At 53.9% G+C, this 22,780-nt stretch overlaps 2 protein-coding genes across 6 annotated transcripts; one reads left to right on the forward strand and one right to left on the reverse strand.

Annotated features, from left to right (window-relative positions):
- Positions 1–977: 977 nt before the first annotated feature.
- NOSIP (nitric oxide synthase interacting protein) lies at positions 978–15,863 on the reverse strand. The gene is made up of 9 exons (XM_036068233.2): positions 15,754–15,863; positions 5,559–5,629; positions 4,887–4,992; positions 3,700–3,781; positions 2,040–2,199; positions 1,831–1,949; positions 1,530–1,717; positions 1,288–1,396; positions 978–1,084 (listed from the first exon to the last, which is right to left on the reverse strand). The coding sequence occupies exons 2-9, from the start codon at positions 5,626–5,628 to the stop codon at positions 1,013–1,015; spliced, it is 906 nt and encodes a 301-aa protein (XP_035924126.1). The 5' UTR covers position 5,629; positions 15,754–15,863; the 3' UTR covers positions 978–1,012.
- PRRG2 (proline rich and Gla domain 2) lies at positions 15,786–22,655 on the forward strand. 5 transcript variants are annotated; one of them, XM_036068247.2, is made up of 8 exons: positions 15,786–15,909; positions 16,658–16,723; positions 17,592–17,689; positions 17,884–18,059; positions 18,207–18,246; positions 20,566–20,701; positions 21,569–21,721; positions 22,041–22,655. In XM_036068247.2, the coding sequence occupies exons 3-8, from the start codon at positions 17,605–17,607 to the stop codon at positions 22,057–22,059; spliced, it is 609 nt and encodes a 202-aa protein (XP_035924140.1). In that variant the 5' UTR covers positions 15,786–15,909; positions 16,658–16,723; positions 17,592–17,604; the 3' UTR covers positions 22,060–22,655. The 5 variants fall into 5 exon arrangements, with proteins under 5 accessions (XP_035924140.1, XP_077918516.1, XP_077918519.1 ...); XM_078062390.1 differs by having other exon boundaries at positions 17,884–18,246; XM_078062393.1 differs by lacking the exon at positions 22,041–22,655 and adding an exon at positions 20,902–20,996 and having other exon boundaries at positions 17,884–18,246; positions 21,569–21,671.
- Positions 22,656–22,780: the final 125 nt, after the last annotated feature.

Genomic DNA, 22,780 nt, shown 5'->3' on the forward strand with positions numbered 1-22,780 from the left:
ACACCACCCACCTCCTGCTACAACCTTCCTCTGCAGCCGGATGTACCAGGGGCTTCAGCAAAGGGCAGTGAAGGATACTTCCTGGTCCTTTGAATCGGGTCTGGGCATCAGATGAGACCTTTTACTTTTACAGAAGTGAAAAGGTAGAGCTTGTTCACCCAACAGAACGGTATGTGCACTGAGAGGTCACGCTGGTTGAAAACACTTGTGTGTGTACTATGTGGAGAAAGATCTGGAAGGACAGAACCTAGGTATCGCTCAGAGAGGCGATCCTTGGAATGTTAAGGCTTGATCTTTGTGATCTTTGCTTGACCCTATGCTCTGCCTCGCACACGGCCCAGGGTTGCTGTTGTGAGTCAACAGTCATTAAGAACAAAGCTCCGAGAGCCCCCCCTGTGCTCCTAGCCAGGCCTACTGCAGGCAGGCCCGCCAGGCCCCAGGCTCTGCGGCCTCCTCACCCCTGCAGGCTCTGCTCCTCACCCCTGCCAGGTCCTGTGCCCCCGGCAGCCTATGCAAGCCTCTGGAGGAGGGCTTTCTTCTTGGTCTTGGCCTTCTGCCGTCAAGTGTCAGAGGGCAGGGCTCCTGCCTGCCTTCTCTAGACTGGGAGCCTGCTGCTCGCGCTCACCGCATCTGGCTTCCTTTGGCTGTCTTACCACACTTTACTTTGAGAGACACCTTCCAGAACGTCTCACGGGCTTCGAATGCGGCGTAACTCAAAAAGATGCGAGGGGGTTTCTACGGAGCCTGTTCAAGTGGCGCCTTCGTGTGCACGCGCTTCGGACTCCGACTTCTGGCTACTCTCACCCAACGTTAATGGGGCGCGTGTGCGTTCAGGTCAGGTTTTACTCCTAACGTCACACCACCCTTAAAATGAGCCCTGGCCTTCGGGCTCCGGCCGCTGCAGCAGGCACACGCTGGAGGGCTGCCTGGGGGGCCCCAGGGCTCCAGCGCAGCCTAGGAAGGCACCACAAGGCCAGTGAGTCCAAGCCCGTTTATTTGGTCTCCCGTGCACTCAGGCCTGCATCACCGGCCTCGACTTCTCAGCCTGCAGCTTCACTCCGGAGCCCGCGAAGCCCGTGCCGCCCTGGGGAGGTGGGGGGACAAGGCCAAGGTGGGGGCAGGCCGGGCTGCAGGGGCGGTGGGGGGGGGTCCTAAACCCGGTAAGGTGACGCAGGACCCCGGGGCAGGCTGGCCTCCCGGGAGGGGCGGGGTCCCGGGGGGGGCGGAGGGGAAGGAGAGGGGGCGGGGCCTTGCAGAGCGCGGCCGGGGACGTGGGTCGCTGCTTACCCGCTGCAGCACGATGATGTCGCGGTCCGTCAGCTTCTCCCCGTTCACGGGGTCTACCATGTCTTTCCGAATCAGCTTCTCCACGCACTCCAGGGTGACCACGGCCCCACTGCGGTGAGCGTGAGGGTCGGGGGCACCGATCAGAGGCCCCGCCCCGACGAGGGAGGGCCACCCCCCCGAGCCCCGCCCCGCCCCGCCCGGCAGGTCCCGGGATCCTCCCCCTGGCGACTCGCGTGACTCACGAGGGCCGCAGCACGGCGCAAGGCGTGGCGTTGCTCAGGCTGTCGCGGGTCACAGCGCACACGTAGCGTTCACTGCGAGTGATGAGCCCCACGCGGTCCACGGAGCTGTCGAGCGGCGTGAAGCGCACGGGGGTCAGGTCCGACATGCGCAGTGGCTTCCCGGACATAGGGCAGGTCACGGTGCGCGACTGCGCGCGACAGAAGGGAGGCAGGGTCAGCAGGCGGGGCTGGGGCCAGGTGTAGGGAGGATGGGGGGGTCTCAGGCAGGGAAGGGGGTTGCTCAGGTGCTGGGGATGCTCACAGGCTTCTCCAGCTTGGTGGCCTTGGCCTCGGGGGTCAGGGACGGGATCCAGAAGCTGGGCAGCGCTTTGTCCTTGTCCTTGCCTGTGGGGCCTGCACTGGACCCAGGTCGGGCATCATCTGCAAGGGGAAATGGGTTCGGATGCCACACCCGGGGAAGCACCCGGTCCCGCGGGACCCCCACTCACTTGCAAGTCGGCTCCCCCTCACCTGGGCTGTTCTCCGAGGCAGCCTTGGGCGTGAAGGGGTTGAGGGGCCGGCTCACGATGGCTGCCTCCTTCTCTAGGAAGCCCCGCACCTGGTCCTGGGCCGCAGCCCGCTGCAGCTCTCTCTGCTCCTCACGCCGGGCACCCCGCTGCTTCTCATAGGCCTGTGGACAGCCAGAAAGGAGTGGACTATGCGTCTCCCTGTGGGTTGTGAGTCTGAGGGTGGCTCTTCCCATTTCACAGGTGGGTAAACTGAGGCCTACAAAGGGGACAATCCTGGCACTGTTCGTAGAGGCTGGGGACTGCCAGGGTGTGAACCTTTAATATGCTGTGATCTATGGTGTGGCTCTGCTACCCTTGCTTGTCCCTTCCCCTACTGCAGGGCAGGTCGCTGGTTTGGGATTCAGTGGCTTCTCTGTTCCTGGGCAGCAGAGTGGTCAGCAGCTTGGCAGGAGACAGATGGCCAGACTTAAACCTTGCCTCTGTCACTGATGAGCTCTTTGGCTTCCAGTAAGTGCTGTGACTTCTCCTGGTCTCAGTTTCTTCGTCTGTAAATCGGGCTAACAACCGCGACCTACCTCGCAGGCTCTCTGGGTTATGCAGGATGAGTTTTGGAAACGCTTTTTTAAAACCTTGCCTGGCACATAGCAAGCGCTCCATAAATGCACCTGTGGGCCATGTTATATTTTACAGTGTACGTACGGTAGACCCTGTCCGGCCCTGGAGGCGAGTTCCAGGAGAGTAAGAAGCAATTGACATTCACCGAGCCTTGACTGCGCGGGCCGTGTGGGTGTGCGCGTGCGCGGACGCAGGGACGTGGTGCTCAGCTGAGACTGCCCTGAGTCCCCCAGCTGAGGGAGGAGAACACTGAGGGTGACTGGTGCTCAGGACGGCCTCTGGCATGGTCACCGTGAGGAGGGAGCACCCAGGCAGCCACTAGACCATGCAGGGGGTCATGGGCGCAGGGGAAGCCCCTCGCTCAAGACAGAAGGCTCAGCAAGAATCTAGCCCGCCGCCTTTCTGGAGCTCTGTGAAGCCTGGCCAGAAAAGCAGGGAGGCAGGCCAGCTGTGCCTCACACACAGTGATAAACGGGGTCCCTCCTATCCATGAAAATAGTTCACCCATGGAAGGTGGGCGCGGCTCCAAGTAAAGGCCTTGAGAAATCTGACCTGTGGGCATCTACCGCATGCCCTGCAGGCGCTCTCTGATTTGACTCCGTTGGCCCATTTTGGAGCTACTGAAACGGAGGCCCAGAGAGATGAGGTGACATCAGTTAATTCAACAAGTATTCATGGAAAACCTAGGGCCAGGGGGTGGGCAAGAGGTTTGTTCCCTGCCCCTGGGGCCTGCCGTCTGGCGGGGGAAGTGGGCACATGTTGGCCACATGCAGAATCACACCCATGACAAGTGTCAAGAGAAGAGGTGTCAAGGGCAGACCCTGGGGGCCCTGGACTAGCAGGAGGTCAGAGGAGGCAACACCTGGGCTGATATCTGGAGGAGAAGAATTTAACCACAAGTGGGAGGGGATGGTGCACCAGGCAGCAGGAACAGCCCGGGCAAAGGCTCAGAGGGAAAAGGAACTCAGAAAGGAAGCCCAGACTGGCTCTGCTTGTGAGCTTGTGAGCTCACACCCTGCCCCTGCCCCCTCCCCCACCCCCGTCACCTTCATCTGCCGGGCGATCTCCTTCTTCTGGTGCAAAATGTACTCCAGAATTGCCTCCCGCTCATACAGGTAGCCATCCGGGCTGTAAGGACAGGACAGGGTGAGAAGTGTCAGCTCCCTGCCCTGGGCACCCACTAAAGCCTCTTACAGGGAGCAGATCACTCAGTGCTCAGTGCACCCTGAGGTGGACCAGACCATTTCCATTTTCCAGGCTTTATAATCTGCTCTGACATGCGTGGGGCGGGGGGGCGGAATCTTGTGCTGTAGAGGGTTAACTCAGCGGGCCTGGGTGATCCCATCCCTGCACCTTCCAAACAAAGGACTGGCCCTTGACCAGCTCCCAGGAGGGAACCTTGGAGCTCCTGGAATCTGCTGCCTGATAAAAGTGTCTTAGTTCACCTGGGGCAGGGGTGGGAGGTGGAGGTGGGGGCTTGGGCCGTGTGGTATCAGACCTCCAGAGGGGCTGGAGACCAAGGTCAGCCCCACGGAGGTCAGCCATGCCTCCAGGACCAGCCTCCAATAAAATCCCCGGACACCGGACACCAGGGCCTTAGGTGGGCTTCCCCGCTGGGCAGCACTCTGGCCTCTTGTCACACCTTGTTGCTGTCCCTGGGACTCTGTCAGGAGAGGATGATTAGAGGCTCGCTCCTGGTCCCTCCCGGGCTCTGCCCCATGTTTTCCCCCTTGCTGACTTAATGTCCCTCTTCCTACTGTCACAAGCTGTCACTGACTAGAACTACCTCCCCGAGTTCTGTGAGTTCTTCTCATGAACCCCTGAACCTGAACGTGGCCTCAGGGACCCTAGATGGGGCTGGTCATGCGGGGAAAGACCCACCCGGCCGTCACTATCTCTGTAACACAGACCCGCACACCGAGCCCATATTCAGTCACTAGACTAAGCACCTTGTACCCACGATCTCCCTGAAGCCTCCGCCAGGCCGTGAGGCAGGTAACAGTGAGCGTCTGCACATGAGCTGTTATTATGCGCCAGGCAATGTTCCAAGGGCCCTACCCTCTATTACAAATGTATTCTTTTCCACACCCCGTGGAACACGTTAGGATCACGCCCATGTCTTGGATGAGCACACTGAGGCTCTGAGAGGTGGAGGGGCTTGCCCAGGGCGCCCCAGCTGTGCAGGCGGCCAGACCCACGCACGCGGCCCCCTCCCTGCAGCTCCCCAGCTCACGTGACGACAGGGTCATGGCAGGGCTGCAGAGAGAGGCAGCAGCAATCGAAGTCCTTGACGGCATCGCGGCTCAGGCGAATGTTCTGGGTCCCGTAGCCCGAGGCCGCTGGGGACAGAGACAGACAGAGGGATGGAGGGCCAGGAGATGTGCCCCGTGCCGAACCCCAAGAGAAAGGCACAGAGAGAACTTGGAGGCGGGGTGGGGAGGGGGGACACTCTGAGAAACAGGCAGTCAAGCGCTTGGGCTGTGTGTCTGTGTGTCTCTGTGTTGGGGGCAGGGGCATGACCCACAGGAAGGTGTCCATCCAGAGGGTAAGTGACAGACAGGCCCTGTCACTGAGATAGCTGGGTAGAGAGGCTCACGGCTGACTCCCCTCCGCCCCTCTGGCTCTATGACCAAACTCAAGGGCCTGTATCTCCCTGGGCCTCAGTTCTGCCGCGACAACAGCGATTCCTTCCTCAGTGGGTGGCTGGGAGTCTTAGATGAGGTCACGTACAGAAGTGCCCATCACTGGGGCGGGGGAGGGCTGCGGGATCACGTGGGCTGTTCCTCATAAGGTCATGACCATCAGTCGGGGGTGGGGGGAGAGACATGGCCAGAAGGCACAACCAGAGGGGCAGAGGGGGGATGGTGACTTCAAGAGACATTTGTCCCCCTGCCAAACCCAATACCTGTGTCCTTCTTCTTCTCGTGGTAGGTATAGACAGCTCCTGCCGTGCAGTTCTTGCCATGCCGTGTCATCCTGAGGGAAGGAGGGGATAGTCACAGGGCTGTGGTGGAGGGAGTCCATAGGGAGGACGGGGCCCTCAGAGCTGATCTGACCCTGCCCCTGCCAGATGGGAAAACTGGGGGTGGGTCAGGGGAGGACATTACTATTTTTTTAAACAAACTGCTAAAGGGGCAGCAGAGCAAGACTTACGGGCTGTTTCTTCTCTGATCTGCATTTTATTTATTTAATTATTTTTAACGATTTTATTTATTTGATAGAGAGAGTGTGCGCACGAGTGGGGGTAGGAGCGGAGGGAGAGGCGGGCTCCCTGCCCGATGTGGGACTCGATCCCAGGACCCTGAGATCATGACCTGAGCCGAAAGCAGGCGTGTAACTGACTGAGCCAACCAGGCGTCCCCAGGGGAGGACAGTCTTACACACATGAAGTGGTTACGAAGATATATCTATACACTCCAAAAAGGAAGATGGCATTTTACTTTGAAAAAGACCTACACTTTGCTTGTAGAAGCAGGCATCGGAAGGGGTGCACGTTGTAAGTTACTCTGAGGGGGTAGAGGGAGGGTGATTTGAAATCCAAAAAAGTTCTAGCAGCAGATGAGAATGGGTGCAGCTCCTTACACACATCGGGGAGGTGAGGGGCCTGGAGATGCTCTGTTCGGGGTGTGTGTGTGCTTTGTGGATGCCTACAGGCTCACACAACTTAGTGCAGTACTCTTTCTCCTGGGTGGGTGAGATCATCTGTAAGCAAAGGCGAAATCCGCATTCTGCTCGAATTGTTGCCTAACCTTACCAATTACACTGGAATAAATTCACATCTTCAAAACAAGCATCCTAGCAGAGCTAGGTACACGGAACTCTGGCAAATCAACAAGAAAAAAAACAGCTACCCCAGCAGGAAAAGGAGCAGAAGACGTGAACAAGGGGCAATTTATGGAAGAAGCAGCTCAAAGACTAACGCGTGTGTGGGGAGACACTCAATTCTCCTCAGATGGAAACAACAGTGAGATAGCACTTGACAGGGGCACCTGGGTGGCTCAGTTGGTTAGGCGACTGCCTTCGGCTCAGGTCATGATCCTGGAGTCCCGGGATCGAGTCCCGCATCGGGCTCCCTGCTCAGCGGGGTGCCTGCTTCTCCCTGTGACCCTCCCCGCTCTCATGTGTGTGCTCTCTCTCTCAAATAAATAAATAAATCTTAAAAAAAAAGAAAAAAGATAGCACTTGACACCGATCATCAGGCTGGCGGGAGAAACTCTGAAAGCTGGGTAAGACCAGGACTTGGTGAGGACGTGCGGTCGGTCACAGAACCCTTAGGCATTGCAGCGGGGAGAGTGGACAGGGCCAGCCTCCCAGAACTCAGGCTGGCGGAACTTTAACAAAGTAAGCGCAGGCGACTCTGCACTTGGGTGATGTGCCCCGAAGACATCCTCAGAGACATCCGCAAGGGAGCATACCCACAGATGTCCACAGCGGTGTTACTTACACCGGAGGGGAGTCAGAGGCAACTGGATGTCCCTCCCTGGGAGAATGGGTGCTGACAGCCCATCCTCGAGACTACCCAGCTGTTAAAATGCAACCCATTGGGTGTGTGCAAGGCATCATGGGTGGATGTTAACGCAATACTGGGTATAAAAAATAAGGGAACCAACAGTAAGAAATGAAACAGGATCGCTGCCAATCTACACATGCCTATGATGGTACTTTTTTTTTTTTAATATTTTATTTATTTATTTGACACAGAGAGAGAGAACGGGAGAGCACAAGCCGGGGGAGCTGCAGAAGCAGAGGGAGAAGCAGACTCCCAGCTGAGCAGGGAGTCTGACGTGGGGCTTGATCCCAGGACCCTGGGATCATGACCTGAGCCCAAGGCAGATGCTTAACCGACTGAGCCACCCAGGCGCCCCAAGATGGTACATTTTATTGTATTTTATTTTAAGATCTTATTTATTTATTTGACAGAGAGAGAGACAACGAGAGCAGGAACACAAGCAGGGGGAGTGGGAGAGGGAGAAGCAGGCTTCGCACTGAGCAGGGAGCCAGACGTGGGGCTCGATCCCAGGACCCTGGGATCATGACCTGAGCCGAAGGCAGATGTTTAACGACTGAGCCACCCAGGCGCCCCAAGACGGTACATTTTAAAGAAGACCATACAAACAAGAGGGTACGCACTGTGCGGACGGGGTGGGGACCAACCAGGGGCTGGAGATACCGGAGGGGGCTACAGGTTATAGGGATCAAGGATTGGGCAAGATGACCTTCAGCCTGGCCTTGAGTCCAGGGTTGGCCATTTCCTTTCTCTGAGCCTTGGCTTAATTTGGCAAAAAGTGGGGATAACCATGGGATCTAGTTGACAGGACTGGACTGCCGTGAGAAGTGCATGAGTCCTGCTCAGAGCCTGGCACACAGGGGTGTTCGGGAAATATTCTCTCTAGCCCTCTGGCTGCAAGAAAGGTCCAGAAGGCTGGCGTGGGGGTGGGGGCACAACCAAGGGCTCCCCAAATGCAAAAAGAGCACCTCTGTCTTTATACCCCTCTTCTGGTCGCCTTCGGAAATTTGTCTTTCACATCCAGAACTCGAACTGCAAACCTCTCTCTGAGCCGTGGATCTCGCTCTCCCCCTACTGGCGTCTTCCCTCAGAAACCAATTTCTGGTCTTCGGTATATTGACATAGCATAGAGGCACAGACCTTAAGGATGCAGCTTGATGCGTTTTGACAAATGTATATGCCCTCATGACCACCACCCCAGTGGAGACACAGAACATTTCACCCCAGCGGCGGTCACCACTGCTTGCAGGAGCTAACCTTGGTGAAACACCCCAACGTGACCCACAGAACCTCCTCCGACTTTCCCTCACCCTCCGAGGTTTTGGGCAAACGTCCAGCACCTGCTGTCTCCCCCAGCTCACCTGCCACCAGCCCCTCCCCTGGGCCCTCTGGCTTCCGCCCCAGCCCCCACAACTGCCACTCACGGAGGTCGCGCTGACCTCCTCCTGGACAAATTCTCCACTCTATTCTTAGTTGTCAACTGCCGTGACCCTCTGCGGTACTTGGCACCGGGCTGCTTGTCCTGTGGCCAACAACAGGGGTTTCTACACTCTTTGGCTTCATGGCCGGGGACATTTTCTCTCCAAGAGTGAGAGGAGCTGCTACGGAGGGAGCATCTTTTTTTTTTTCTACTTGGCCAGGCAATAATGGCAACAGTCCCCCACCCCATGCCAACTTTGCACCCCCATCTCATAGATCGTCCAACCTCAACCACTTTCTGAAGTCTATCCCGTCACCATCTCCATTTGGCACATGGGCAAATGGATGCTTCGAAGCAAAGTCACTGCCCAGGGCAGTGGTTCTCAAAGTCAGGTCCGGGGACCCGGGGGGGTTCCCTAAGATGCTTTCAGGGTGTCCACAAACCATTTCCGTATTAATACTAAAATGTGTCTGCCTTTGTTACTCTTATTCTCTTACAAGGGTACAGTGGCATTTTCCGGAGACTGTGTGACACGTGAGGATGTCACTGCTCTGATCACTAACTGAATGTGTGCTTGTGCGTCCTTGGGTTTAAAAAATTTCAGGGGCACCTGGCTGGCTCAGCTGGGGGGAGCATGTGACTCTTCATCTCAGGCTCATGAGTTCAAGCCCCATGTTGGGGGTGGAGCTTACTTAAAAGAAAAATCTGTTCATTATGCTAAGTGAAAGAAATCTGGCACAAAAGGCCATATATTGTAGGATCCCACGGATACGAAACGTCCAGAAGAGGCAAATCCACAGAGACAGAAAGTGGATTGGTGGTTGCCACGGGCTGGGAGAAGGGGAAATGATGAGTAAACACTAACAGGTACAAGGTTTCTTTTTGGGGTGATGAAAACGTTCTGGCATCAGTTAAGTGGTGATGATCGCACAAAATAGTGAATATACTACTTTAGATTTTTTTTTTTTTAAAGATTTTATTTATCTATTTGACAGAGACACAGCGAGAGAGGGAACACAAGCAGGGGGAGTGGGAGAGGGAGAAGCAGGCTTCCCGCTGAGCAGGGAGCCCGATGCAGGGCTCGATCCCAGGACCCTGGGATCATGACCCGAGCCGAAGGCAGACGCTCAATGACTGAGCCACCCAGGCGCCCCACTTTAGATTTTTTTTAAAGATTTTTATTTTTAAGGAATCTCTACACCCACCATGGGGCTCAGACCCACGACCCCGAGATCGAGAGTTGCACGCTCCACCATCTGAGCCAGCCGGGTGCCCCGTGAATATACTACCTTAAATGGATGAATTTTGTGTTATGTGAATTATATCTCAACAGAAAAAAATTTTTAGCATCAGTTTTAATTTCTGATACAGCAAATATTGATAGGTAGAACTCACAAAAACGAAAGTTCTCGGGAGTCCTCAATGACTTTTAGGACATTGAGACCAAAGAGTTTAAGAACCACTGGCCAAGGGCTGAAGGGCTGGCAGGTGGCAGGGCCAGGATTTCTCTGGAAGCTGAGCTTTTCACCCATCGTGCTGGGTTGTCTCCTCATCAAGGCCAATTTCAAAATGGAAAATAAGACTACCACCATCTGCTGTCACTAGTGTTTCAGAGAGAAACTATCCAAAACCACAACCACTCATCATCATGGCCACTTTATAGGGGAGAAGACAGGCTCCCGGGATCCCCCCCAGCTAGGAACCGACAGAGCCGGGATTCGAACCCAGCCGCCTTCTTGACCACGTGGCAACTGTCAGTCCTCCCAGGAAGGTCACCATCTGAGAATACAGGCCAACCCGTTCCCTTTCTGTACGAAGCCTTCAAACTCCAGAGTGCATTTTCCTCTTTCAGCCCACTTCAATTCAGACATGAAATTTTCACGGGAGATACTTGACCTGTATTTAGATTTTGTGATTTCCTGCTGCAAAGGTACATCCACATACCCGCTTTGTGCCGAGCGTACTTAAAAGTTTTCCAATAACTCAATCAAGTGTTAGTGCTTAAATTTAAATTAATTAAAATGAGGGGCCCCTGGGTGGCTCAGGTGGTTGGGTGGCTGCCTTTGGCTCAGGTCACGATCTCATGGATCCGGGATCGAGACCCACGTCAGGCCTCCTGCTCAGTGGGGAGTCTGCTTCTCCCTCTGCCTACTCCACCCCCCCCGCCCTCAAATAAATAAATAAAATCTTGAAGGGCCTTAATTAAAATAAAAGAATTAGAAAATCCAGTCCCTCAAACTAGCCACTTTATCAAAGTGCTCCGCAGCCTCTTGGGATAGCGACTCCAGCTCGAACAGCACCGCGCTGAGATCGGACTTTAAAAAAGCACGACCAGGGCGCCTGGGTGGCTCAGTTGGTTAAGCGACTGCCTTCGGCTCGGGTCGTGATCCCGGAGTCCCGGGATCGAGTCCCACGTCGGGCTCCCTGCTCGGCGGGGAGTCTGCTTCTCCCTCTAACCCTACCCCCTCTTGCGCTCTCTCTCTCACTCTCTCTCTCAAATAAATAAATAAAATCTTTAAAAAAAAATAAAAAAGCACGACCAGAGGGGCGCCTGGGTGGCTCAGTCGTTAAGCATCTGCCTTCGACTCAGGTCATGATCCCAGGGTTCTGGGATCGAACCCCGCATCGGGCTCCCCGCTCAGTGGGAAGCCTGCTTCTCCCCCTCCCACTCCCCCTACTGTGTTCTCTCTCTTGCTGTGTCTCTGTCTGTCAAATAAATAAATAAAATCTTTAAAAAAATAAAAAAAATAAAAAAGCACGACCATGATACCACTGACCCACTAATGATTCCGTAACATCATCTACTATCTGTTTGGTGTTCAAGTCACTGATTCTCTCCCAGCTGTCTTTTTCTGCATCCTGAGCCAGTGGTTCTTAACCTTTTGGTGGGGCCAGAGATCCCTTTGCGAACCTAGAGAATGCTACACACCCCTCTCCCGAAAATGGTGTGTGTCAGGCCATTCCAGGCCTACGGAGGCTTCTGTGTTAAAGGAAAACCAAGGGGCTAATTACACTCAAGGAAATCAAAGACAGAAATAGGACACAATGTAAGCAGTACAGAGAGAGTTCCCTAAGGGCAAAAGTGAGCATCTGAGACTCTCTATTAACAATGGCTGATGTTTAGGGGTGCCTGGGGGGCTCCGTCGGTGAAGCGTCTGCCTTGGGCTCAGGTCATGATCCCAGGGTCCTGGAATCAAGCCCCACATTGGGCGGCCTGCTCAGTGAGGAGTCTGCTTCTCCCTCTCTCACCTGCTCATGCTCTCTCTCTCTCAAATAAATAAAATCTTAAAAAAAAAAATGGCTGATATTTAAACAAACAAACAAGGCTGACATTTATTTAAGACGTTCGGTGAACCCAGCCCTTTTCTAAGCATTTTACACATATTAACTTCACTGAATCCCACAACCACACAAATGATTGCTACAAACAAGGAAACTGTCTCAGAGAAGGTGCTCATCCTGCAGCTGCGGTATGACCCAGGCGTCTGAGTCCGTGGCCTTGACCCTCAGCCTGAGGCACTAGGCCTGACTCTCAGCGTGGAGCGGGACAGCTAGTGCATGCCTCGTCCTTCCCCCGGAAATTCTGTCCCCTTTTTCCTTCTAGGCTTCATCAAGGAGACCCCTCCTGTGGGAAGCTTATCTCTCCAGGCTGAATTAGGTGATCCCTGTGCTCTGAGTTACCTCCAATATAGCTGCTATCCCTCAGTATTTCCCTCTCCAGGCCAGGAGCCTCTGGAGGGATGGGCCTGGGAAGGACTCTAGTCTGGGTCCCAGCACTGCCTGGCACCTGGGCAGAGCTGGGGGCTCAGACAGGTCATAAAAGGATCAGTTAGCTGCTGCCAACTCTTGCTCTCAGGGTCGTGGGTTTGGGCTCTGTGCTGGGCATGAAGCCTACTTAAAAAAAAAAAAAAAAAAAAAAGAGGGGCGCCTGGGTGGCTGAGTTGGTTAAGCGTCTGCCTTTGGTTCAGGTCATGATCCCAGGATCCCCTGCTCAGCGGGAAGCCTGCTTCTCCCTCTCCCATTCCCCCTGCTTGTGCTCGCTCTCTCTCTCTCTGTCAAATAGATAAATAAAAATCTTTTTTAAAAAATGTTAAAACCATTCTTAATTTGTAGGTTATACAAAAACAAGTGGGGGTTGCAAATCATATATCCAATAAAGGAACTGTATCTAGAATATACAAAAAAACGCTACAACACAATAATAAAAAGACAAATAACTCAATTTAAAGATGGGCAAAAGGGGGGGCGGCCTGGCTGGCTCAGTTGGTGGAGCGTGTGACTCTTGATCTTGGGGTTGTGAGTTCGAGCCTCGTGTTGGGTGTGAGATTACTTAAAAATAAAATCTTTTTTAAAAATTATTTGTTGCGGGCACCTGGGTGGCTCAGTTGGTTGAGCAACTGCCTTCGGCTCAGGTCATGATTCTGGAGTCCCGGGATCGAGTCCCACGTCGGGCTCCCTGCTCAGCGGGGGGTCTGCTTCTCCCTCTGACCCTTCCCCTCTCATGCTCTCTGTCTCCCATTCTCTCTCTCAGATAAATAAATAAAATCTTAAAAAAAAAATAAAAAAAAAATAAAAAAAAATAAAAATTATTTGTTGGGGCGCCTGGTGGCTCAGTCATTAAGCATCTGCCTTCAGCTCAGGTCATGATCCCGGGGTCCTGGGATCGAGCCCCACATCGGGCTCCCTGCTCAGCAGGGAGCCTGTTTCTCCCTCTCCCTCTGCCTGTGGCTCCCCCTGCTTGTTCTCTCTCTGTGTGTCAAATAAATAAAATCTTAAAAAAAAAAAAAAAAGGGGGTCAGAGAACCACAAGTGTGGAGAACCTGGAACCCTCAATGCACTGACAGTGGGAATGGAAGCTGGGGCAGCCACTTTGGAACAGTCTGGCGGTTCCTCAAAGGCTGAAACACAGAGTTACCGTTTGACGCAGCAATTCCACTCCCAACGGACATGAAACCACGTCCACACAAAAACTCTGGACACAAATATCCATAGTATTCAGAAGAGCCAAAAGGTGGAAACAACTCAAGTGTTCATCAACGGATGAATGGATGAACAAACTATGGTATACCTCAGACAAAGGAATAGTATTCAGCCATAAAAAGCATGAAGTACTGATACGTGCTACAGAATGGATTAACCTTGAAAACATTATGCTGAAAGAAGCCAGTCCAAAAAAAAAAAAAAAATTCCATTTATGTGACATGCCCAGAATAGGTATATCCATAGTGACAGAAAATAGAGTAGTGGATATTAGTGCTGGGGTGGAGGGGAGAGTGGGGAGTGACGGATAATGGGTCCTGGGTTTCTTTTTGGAGTGATGAAAATGTTCTAGAACTGACTGTGGTGATGGTTGCACAACTCTGTGTTTATACTAAAGACCACTGAGGGGCGCCTGGCTGGCTTGTAGGTAGAGCATGCGATTCTTGATCTTGGGGTCATGAGTTCGAACCCCACGTCGGATGTGGAATCTACTTAACAAACAAACAAACAAAAAAACAAAAAAACACAAAAAAACCCCACTGAATTGTATACTTTATTTTCTTAAGATTTTATTTTTAAGTAATCTCTACACCCAAGGTGGGGCTGGAACTCATGACCCGGAGATCAAGAGTTGCACACTCCTCCAACTGAGCAGCCAGGCACCCCTGAATTGTAGACTTTAAATGGGTGAACTATATAAATAAATATAAATAAATCTGATTTCTGTTTAAAAAAAAAAAAAAAAAAAGGAAGTCAGCAGATTTTGGGTTTGGCCTGTTGACCCCTGGCATGGAGAAATAAGTAAAATGAGGTTACAAGAAAACAAAAAGACAAATTCATACCCAGAGGGGATGATCAACAGAATAAGTGATCCAGTTTCTTTCTTTCTTTTTTTTTTTTTTTTAAGATTTTTTATTTGTCAGATAGAGCGAGCACAAGCAGGGGGAGTGGCAGGCAGAGGGAGAAGCAGGTTTCCCGCTGAGCAAGGGGCCCCACGCGGGACTCGATCCCAGCACCCTTGGGATCATGACCTGAGCTGAAAGCAGAAGCTTAACCGACTGAGCCACCCAGGCGCCCCTGATCCAGTTTCTTTCATAAATCAATTATGCCAAGAAGAATAAAGGGTGGGGTGGAGGGGACTATTCTAAATTAAGAGGAATTTAAGAGACATAATAGCAATGACTTGACTGGATTCTGATTCAAACAAATGAAACTTTTCTTTTAAAGGCATTTTTGACACAAGAAGATTTGGTTATTGACCAAGTAATAGGTAATATTCCAGAACTTTTGCTTTTGGAAAGTGTGATGATGGTATTGCGGTCCTGTAAATGTCCCTTGTTTTTCCAACATGCATCCTTAAAGCTTTAGGGATGATATGTCACGATGAGTAGGATTTGCCATATATGCATATATTTATGTATTTATACAAGATTTTATTTATTTGACAGAGAGAGACACAGTGAGAGAGGGAACACAAGCAGGGGGACTGGGAAAGGGAGAAGCAGGCCACCAGCCGAGCAGGGAGCCCAATGCGGGGCTCGATCCCAGGACCCTGGGATCATGACCTGAGCCGAAGGCAGACGCCTAACGACCGAGCCACCCAGGCGCCCCAAGTTTGACCATTTTCATAATAGAACATTAAAGTGAAACCCTTCGAGGCCCAAGTTCACACCGACCCAACAGCACCGTGGGGATGAGAACCCAGGTCGGCCGGCGCCAGAGCTCCACGGAGGACAAGGTCAAACCCTACACCAACTCGGAGAAGGAACGGGCTGTCAAAAAGGTGCAAAGGCGGCGGTGGGCGGCTGCACAATCTCCTCCGCCCTCCCCGCCACAGTCTGGGAAACTGAGGCAGGAAAGGGGGGGTCCGTCTTCCTCAACTCCCACTCCTTAAACCCCACCCCCACCCCCCGCAAGAGTCCCAGTCTCCCCTCCCCCTGGGACTCCCGTTCCCTCGTCCTCTACCGTGAAATACCAACTCTCAGCCGAACTGGCGGATGGAGGCTGAGCTACCTCCAGGGGATGCTGGGAGATGTAGTTCAGCTTCAAACTTGGGGGCCTGGAGTGCTCTATTAATGATTGACAGGGAGTCGGGAATTCGAAATCCTGTCCCTGTCTCCCTCAGGACCCCAGGAGTCTAGCCCGCGGGAAGGCGATCGCAGCAACGTTATCCCGCCACCGCCTGGAACTCACCTTACAAACGACTCCTCGTTCCTTCGTTGTTTCTTCAACTGTGCCCCTACACCGGAAAGGAGGGCTGTTTTCCCTCTCCGCTTCGCCCACTTCCGCCCGGCAAAAGAGACGGGAAGTAGATCTGCCCCGAGTTGCCGAGATACCTCGTCGGACTTGGTAAGTCCTCCCTTCTTCTTTCCCTCCCTCCGGAAACGGGAGTAGCAACTTGAAGGTTCCGGTTAGTGCAACTGGCGTGAATATGGGGCGCGCTTAGTATATACTAGGCATTTCCCCGGGCGGGCGATTTCCTGCTTAGGCCCAGGCTTCGCGTTTCTCCAAGTCCGAATTTAAGGATTAGCCACTTCATCCAGAGATTGGGAAGCTCACTCCCCCAAGTCCATCAGTCACTGACTGCATGTTGAGAGACAATTGAGAAGGGACAGTTCCTCTGGCCCCAGCTTATGAGCAGAGCAATTGAGAAATCAGAAGTCAAAGTCCTTCAAATCACCTCAGGAAATAGGAATTGACTACAGCATCGTCCACCTACCCCCAGGGACCAAGGCATACATACATTTCCCGCCAGTTTTTAGCTATCTAGCTATCTGGAGACCTAGACATTTATTTCCCGAGCTCACCCAGGGAAGGTTCCATCCCAGGGAGGCCAACAAGGGAAGAGGTACATATCCAATCCCCTAAGTGCCCCCACGGTGTCGGTGTCGGAGACCCTGGCTTCCCAGGGGGTCTCTGGACCTTAGGCCCTTCATCCTAAGGTCCCTTTAAATACTTTGTCCCTTACCTGAGTCCCGCCCAGGGCAGGTAATCACAAACCCCGCCCCTCTGCCAGAAACCAGGATCGTCTTGATTACCGGGAGAGGGGAACCCCTCCTTCCTCTCCCCTCGCCTCTCCCCTGTCCCCCATTCACAGCTGGCTGAAGCTGGCAGAGGAAGCCCCGATTGAAGAAGAAGGGAAAGTGCTCACAGGTCTGGGCAGGTAAGTGAATGTCCCCTGGAGGCAGAGCCTGGCTTGGGGACCCTGGCCTCCTGACTCCCTGCCCCTCTGGGACTCAGAAGTTCCCATCCCCCAGCCCCAGGAGTCCAGGACCTCCACTCCCTTCTCCCCCTGGACCCGAGAATATAGGCTCTTTGCCTCTCCTGTGATCTTTGATCTATGTGGGTGGATGTGGCAATGGGCACAGGGAGAGGCAAGTATAGGTGGAAATTACCAAGAAGAAAGGAATCCTGATCACTGATGGACATGTTTATGAGCACCTACTATGTGTCAAGATTCGTGTTGGGATGGGGCGCCTGGGTGGCTCAGTCGTTAAGCGTCTGCCTTCAGCTCAGGTCATGCTCCCAGGGTGCTGGGATCGAGCCCCGCATCGGGCTCCCTGCTTAGCCGGAAGCCTGTTTCTCCCTCTCCCACTCCCCCTGCTTGTGTTCCTGCTCTCGCTGTCTCTCTCTGTCAAATAAATAAAATCTTAAACAAACAAACAAACAAAAAAGATTTGTGCTGGGTGCTGCAGACATGGTAGAGAAAAAGATAAGCTCCCTGCTCCAGTCTCTGGAGGCACGCTGTTTTCACTCAAATCATGCTTCTGAATCTTGCAAATTGTATTACCTTGGGAAATTCTTTTACCTCTCTGTGCCTCATGTTCCTCATCTGTAAAATGGGGATAATAATAGCAGTGCTGTGAAAATTAAACTGAGTTGCCACAGGGACCTGGCCCAGAATACAGGCTACGTAAGGGTCTGCTATGATTATATGATTATTATCATGGACCATAGAGTCCAGTCGGGGTGACCTTGCCTCATTCCCCAGGGGCTGAGGCACTTGCTATCTCTCCCACTCCTGGTCTCAGGTGTTCATAAAATATGAGGGGCTACCCCTCTCTGCCGCTGCTATACCTGGGATTGACCACCTGCTTAGACACCTCACCCAGTGGGGAGCAAGACCAAGGTGAGTGTTTGAGGGACGAGCTGGTGTCCAGGCACAGACCTCCATCCACCTTCCCCTGACTCAGGAACCCTTGCTTCTAGTCCCCTCCTCTCCCAGAACGCCATAGTTCTCCATCCCCTTAGGTTCGGGTTCCTCCATGTTCCCCAGGCTTAGGAACTCCCCATTTCTCTGTCCTTCATGTCCTTTGGGCCCAGGAGTCTTCCTGGACTCCCCAGAGGCCCAGAGCTTTCTAGGAAGCCATAGCCGGATTCCACGAGCCAATCACTGGGACCTGGAGCTGCTCACGCCAGGAAACCTGGAACGGGAGTGTTATGAGGAGCGGTGTTCCTGGGAGGAGGCGAGGGAGTATTTTGAGGACAATACTCTGACGGTGAGAGCCACTCTAGGTCCTGGGATGTCCTGGCCCACAATTCCCTCTACCCTGGGTCTCAGAAATCAGGGTGGGTTGGTTTGGGGGGTATGGAATCTCCCCGTTGGCATGCTGTCTTTCCACCTGCTCGACTTCCATCCTTTCAAGGAGCGCTTTTGGGAGAGCTACATCTACAATGGCAAAGGAGGTGAGTTGGGGCGGGAGGGCGGGGGCTCTTGTTCTGTGCAGCTAAGGCAGCCCTTTCCCCTGGAGGTTGAACCAGCATCCCCTACCCCAAATTTGCCTCCTCCAAATTCAATGCTCCCTGAGTATCCTGGAGGTGGTTATTAAAAGAGTCCCCTCCTTTGAGACTAGAGCCCCTGCCTGAGGAACCCACCACACCTTATTTGGAGGAGGTCTCATGTCTTTAGGAAGAAGGAAGTGCAGGTGGAGAGGGGTTACAGCCCTGGGGCCTATGAGACCTCAGGCTCAGAGGCCCCCACCCACCTGAGTCCTTCTTCGGAGTCCAGAGCCCCAGCCCTTCTGCAGCTTGGTTGCTAGGGGGACTGCTCCCTAGCAACGGGGCCTGGCCACCCCAGGCCAGGCTGTGGAAGCCTGTGCATCCTCACCTTCCCAGGCTGCCCGCCCCCAACCCTTCCTGTGAGTTCTAAGGCCCCACCATGGCTGCAGTCTTGTTGCTAAGGGGGACTGCTCCTTAGCAACCAGGCCTGGCCAGGCCGGACCAAGGAAGCCTGCAGCACTCACTACCTGGCTGGCTTCCCCTCCCCCACAGCCCCATCCCGGCCTTGGCCTGGTTACCAAGGAGGCCTCCCTAGCAACCACACCTAGCCAGGCTCAGGACCCAAGGCCCACTGCCCAGGGAGGAACCCCCTCCCTGCACCACATGCCCCATCCCCTTGTGGCCTGGTTGCTAGGGGTGGATGCCCCTTAGCAACAAGCCCTAGGTCTGGGCTGGAGTCCTCACATTGGAGCCTGGTTGCTAGGGGAGGTAACTACCTCACTGCAGGCCTAGTAAGGCCTGGTGGCTCCTTGAATCCACCTGAAACATGTCAGAACCCGGAGGGCCCGCCTTCCCAGCGCAGCTCTTTGCTAAGGGGGCTGAAAGCCTGGGGTTTACTGTTTGAGCAAAGCTCCCGACCCAGTGCTAAAGGAAGTTTCCCCAGCAGCAAGACCCAGGAGGGCCTCACCAAGCTGGTGTTCTCCCTGTGTCTGCTTCCCTTCAGATAAGTGGCCTTGGATTGCTAAAGGCCTAGGGTCCTAGCAAAGGGCCCACCTGAGTTCTAGACACCCAAAAATCTGTTAGTTGGCAGGGGGTGATCCCGAAATTCCTCCATTGATAAATGAATTTTTCATAGCCTTCTGGTCAATTCAGAAACCTTCCTGCGATTCTGTTCTTCCTTCAGAGTTGAGGTCTGGTCCCTCAGTGGCCTGGATGTGGTAAAGGGACTATGTTTCAGAGGCGGGGAGGGGTGCCAGATAAAACATAGGATACCCTCGGGCGCCTGGGTGGCTCAGTCGGTTAAGCGACTGCCTTCGGCTCAGGTCATGATCCTGGAGTCCCGGGATCGAGTCCCACATCGGGCTCGCTGCTCAGCGGGGAGTCTGCTTCTTCCTCTGACCCTCCCCCCTCTCATACTCTATCTCATTCTCTCTCTCAAATAAATAAATAAAATCTTTAAAAAAAAAACAAAACATAGGACACCCTCCCCATCAGTTAAATTTGAATTTCGGGCGCCTGGGTGGCTCAGATGGTTGAGCGTCTGCCTTCGGCTCAGGTCATGATCTCAGGGTCCTGGGATCGAGTCCCGCATCAGGCTCCCTGCTCCTTGGGAGCCTGCTTCTCCCTCTGCCTCTCTCTCTCTCTCTCTCTCTCTGTCTCTCATGAATAAATAAATAAAATCTTTATAAAAAAAAAATTTGAATTTCAAATACAAATAAATTTTTTAGTATAAGTATATTCTAAATACTCCAAGGGACATACTTACACTATAAAATATACATTGTGTATCTAAAATTAATGTTTAATTGGTGTCATATATTATTATTTGCTAAATCTGGTAATGCTCAGTGTGGGGGCCTCTGCAGTTGCCTACCTGAGCTCCCCACCCCCAACTTCAGTGTGTCCATTGCCCTCTTAGCAGATGGATTTTGCTTAGGAGGGACTTGAGCCACGCTTTGTCCAGGGAGGGGCCTCTGTCACCATGGGGATTCCGCCACCATATTTTTTTAGTCCCAGGTGAAGTTATCATAGACCCTTTATGTGTTTGATCTCAATGAATTTCCATAGCCCATGGGGGAGGACTTATTGTTCCCATTTTACAGAGCAGCAAATGGAGGCTTAGAGAAATGAGTGGGTTGAGTTGCCTGGGGTCATGCACCTAGGAAGTGGCCCCTGCCGTTCTGCTTTGCTTCTTGGCCTGTACTCTTCCTTCAGGGGGAAGGCATTGGGTTGTCGGGGTGAGTGACAGCCCCTGACACAGTGCCCCCCACCCCCCCCCCACTGCAGGGCGTGGACGAGTGGACGTAGCAGGCCTGGCTGTGGGGCTGACGTCTGGCATCCTGCTCATTGTCCTGGCCAGCTTGGGAGCCTTTTGGTATCTGCATTGCCGACGGGGTAGAGGCCAGCAGCCCTGTCCCCAAGAGTAAGGAGGATTCAGAGAGAAGGGGCCTGGGGGCTGGAAAGCAGGGTGAGCAGAGGAAGTTGGAAGGGTGGACCTAAGGAGAGATGAGTCAAGGATTGGGACAGGTGGGCACTGAGGAAGGATCTGGGGAGACTATCAGGTGGAGAGTCAGTCTGTGAGAACGTGCGGGTACGGTTATTGCCGTTTGTCTATGTCCTCAGTACCCGGCACACAGTAGGAGCTCAATCAGTATTTGCCGCCTGTCTCCATGGTACCCGGTTTATGTGTGATCATCACTCTGTCTGCATTGTATCTGGTGAGGCTGCAGCGTGTGGTCTCTGGGTGTCTGTGATATGTCAGTTTCCGTGGTGACAGGCACACGTGTGTGTGTGTGCGCCTTCTGAGTTGTCTAGGCGTGTCTTTCTCAGTGGCAGGGTCTAAGAAAGTGCTTGAGTGTCAGTCTTCAAAGTATGGTGGGTCTGGGGGTTTTTCGGAAGGGTTTGTTGTTAGGAGTGGCACCGGGAAATTTGTGACTGGGTGTATCTCTGTGTTGTGTCTGCTTCTGTGTGTGTCTGCCTGTCTCTCTGCAGGGCTTTTTCTCCATTGCTCTCGTGTAGCTGGAACGCATGTGTGTCTGTGAATAAGAGTATGTCTCAGCAGTTAATCTCTGTCTGCCCCTCTCTGTTCGTCTGCCTGTCACTCTGAGGTGCTTTTCTGTGTGCCGGGTCAGGCTGAAGGTGACCCTCTTTCCCCCGCTCTTTCTCCCTTCCATTTGTGTCCCCATGCCACCCTCAGAGTCTCTGTGTCCCTAGGTCTTCCCGCCTGCCTTCTCCCCAGTCCCTCTATCCTGTAGGTTTCCCCGGCTAACCGTGTACTTTCTGTCCCCAGGGCTGAGCTCATTAATTCCCTAAGTCCCCTGGGCGACCTAGGCCCACCGACGCCCCTGCCTCCACCCCCACCCCCACCCCCAGGCCTCCCCACCTACGAGCAGGCTCTGGAGGCCTCTGGGGTGCACGACCTACCTCCGCCCCCCTACACCAGGTACTGGGCTGGGCTTCTACCCGGGGGTGGGGAGCAGAGGGGAGGATGCTGCGGGAGGAGGGGCGTGGGCTCAGGGGCGGGACTTGGAATTTTGAGCTTATTATCCGGGGCGAGGCTTGGAGCGTGGGGGCGGGGTCCTATGCAATTATCTGGGGGCGTGGCCCAGTGTTGTCCGTGTGGAGCTTTACCGGAGGGTGGGTCTTACGCCCAGAGGGTCTGCGATTGGCTGAGACGCCCGCGGGCGGGTCGGAGTGGTCTAGGTTCAGGGAGGGAAAAACAGCCGGGTCTTTGACTCCCCGTTGTGCCCCTCCCCTTGCAGCCTCAGGAGGCCTCGCTGAGGAGCTGCTTCGGAGCCGAGGTTCCCCAGATTCACAGCGGATTCCAGAGCCCCCAGGCCTCTTAAACTACATAGCTGAGATCGGGGAGTGGTGGGAGTGGGGGTCGTCCGGCCCGAGGCCTACCCTGGCACACGTGTTTCCGCCGAGGACGGATACGCGCATATCCCCGGCCAACGTGTTCCCTCGTCCCGGTTACTCGCGGGCTCCCAGGCTTTCCTGACTTGGGGGGGGGGTACCCGCCATTCCCGCCCCCGGGGTAGGCGTGCGTGGAAACTCGGACCCCGGCGCGTAGGCCGGGTATACCCACTCGCGTGAGTGAGCAGGTGTGACAAGGCCATCGCCCTACAGTGCCACGGGCCACGCACACGCAGGGCCCTGCTTATGCACACGCATGTTTTCGTGCGCTCCCGGTGCACGCTCGCAGGCGCTCTGGAACCCGGGGAAAGGGCGGGGGGCATATTTGCAAACGTGCTTTTTAGGGGAGGGCTCGCGTTGCACCGGGAGACTGGAGTTGAGCTCCTCTCGTAAATGAAAATGCTTTGTAAAAGAGACAAAAAGTGAAACAACGCAAAAAAATAAAAATCCAATAAACTGAATTGCATTCCCGGGCGCGTCTGCGCGCGGCGGAGTTGGCTTTCTGTACAAACGCTGCGCCCTACACCCCCAGGCCCTGCTAGCGCTCAGTATCTCTCTCTCTCTCTCTCTTTTTTTTTTTTTGCAT

This window comes from Halichoerus grypus, chromosome 15, assembly GCF_964656455.1.
Source record: "Halichoerus grypus chromosome 15, mHalGry1.hap1.1, whole genome shotgun sequence".
Lineage (NCBI taxonomy): Eukaryota > Metazoa > Chordata > Mammalia > Carnivora > Phocidae > Halichoerus > Halichoerus grypus.

What these genes read in the sequence shown, in the direction of transcription:
- NOSIP (XM_036068233.2), bottom strand. Translation starts at nt 5,628, where the DNA reads ATGACACGGCATGGCAAGAACTGCACGGCAGGAGCTGTCTATACCTAC. An exon ending in CCACCAAGCTGGAGAAGCCT is followed by an intron (nt 1,718 to 1,830) that starts GTGAGCATCCCC and finishes TGTCGCGCGCAG; the next exon opens with TCGCGCACCGTGACCTGCCC. An exon ending in TGCGCCGTGCTGCGGCCCTC is followed by an intron (nt 1,397 to 1,529) that starts GTGAGTCACGCG and finishes CGCTCACCGCAG; the next exon opens with TGGGGCCGTGGTCACCCTGG.
- PRRG2 (XM_078062390.1), top strand. Translation starts at nt 17,605, where the DNA reads ATGAGGGGCTACCCCTCTCTGCCGCTGCTATACCTGGGATTGACCACC. An exon ending in CATCTACAATGGCAAAGGAG is followed by an intron (nt 18,247 to 20,565) that starts GTGAGTTGGGGC and finishes CCCCCACTGCAG; the next exon opens with GGCGTGGACGAGTGGACGTA. An exon ending in CAGCAGCCCTGTCCCCAAGA is followed by an intron (nt 20,702 to 21,568) that starts GTAAGGAGGATT and finishes TTCTGTCCCCAG; the next exon opens with GGCTGAGCTCATTAATTCCC.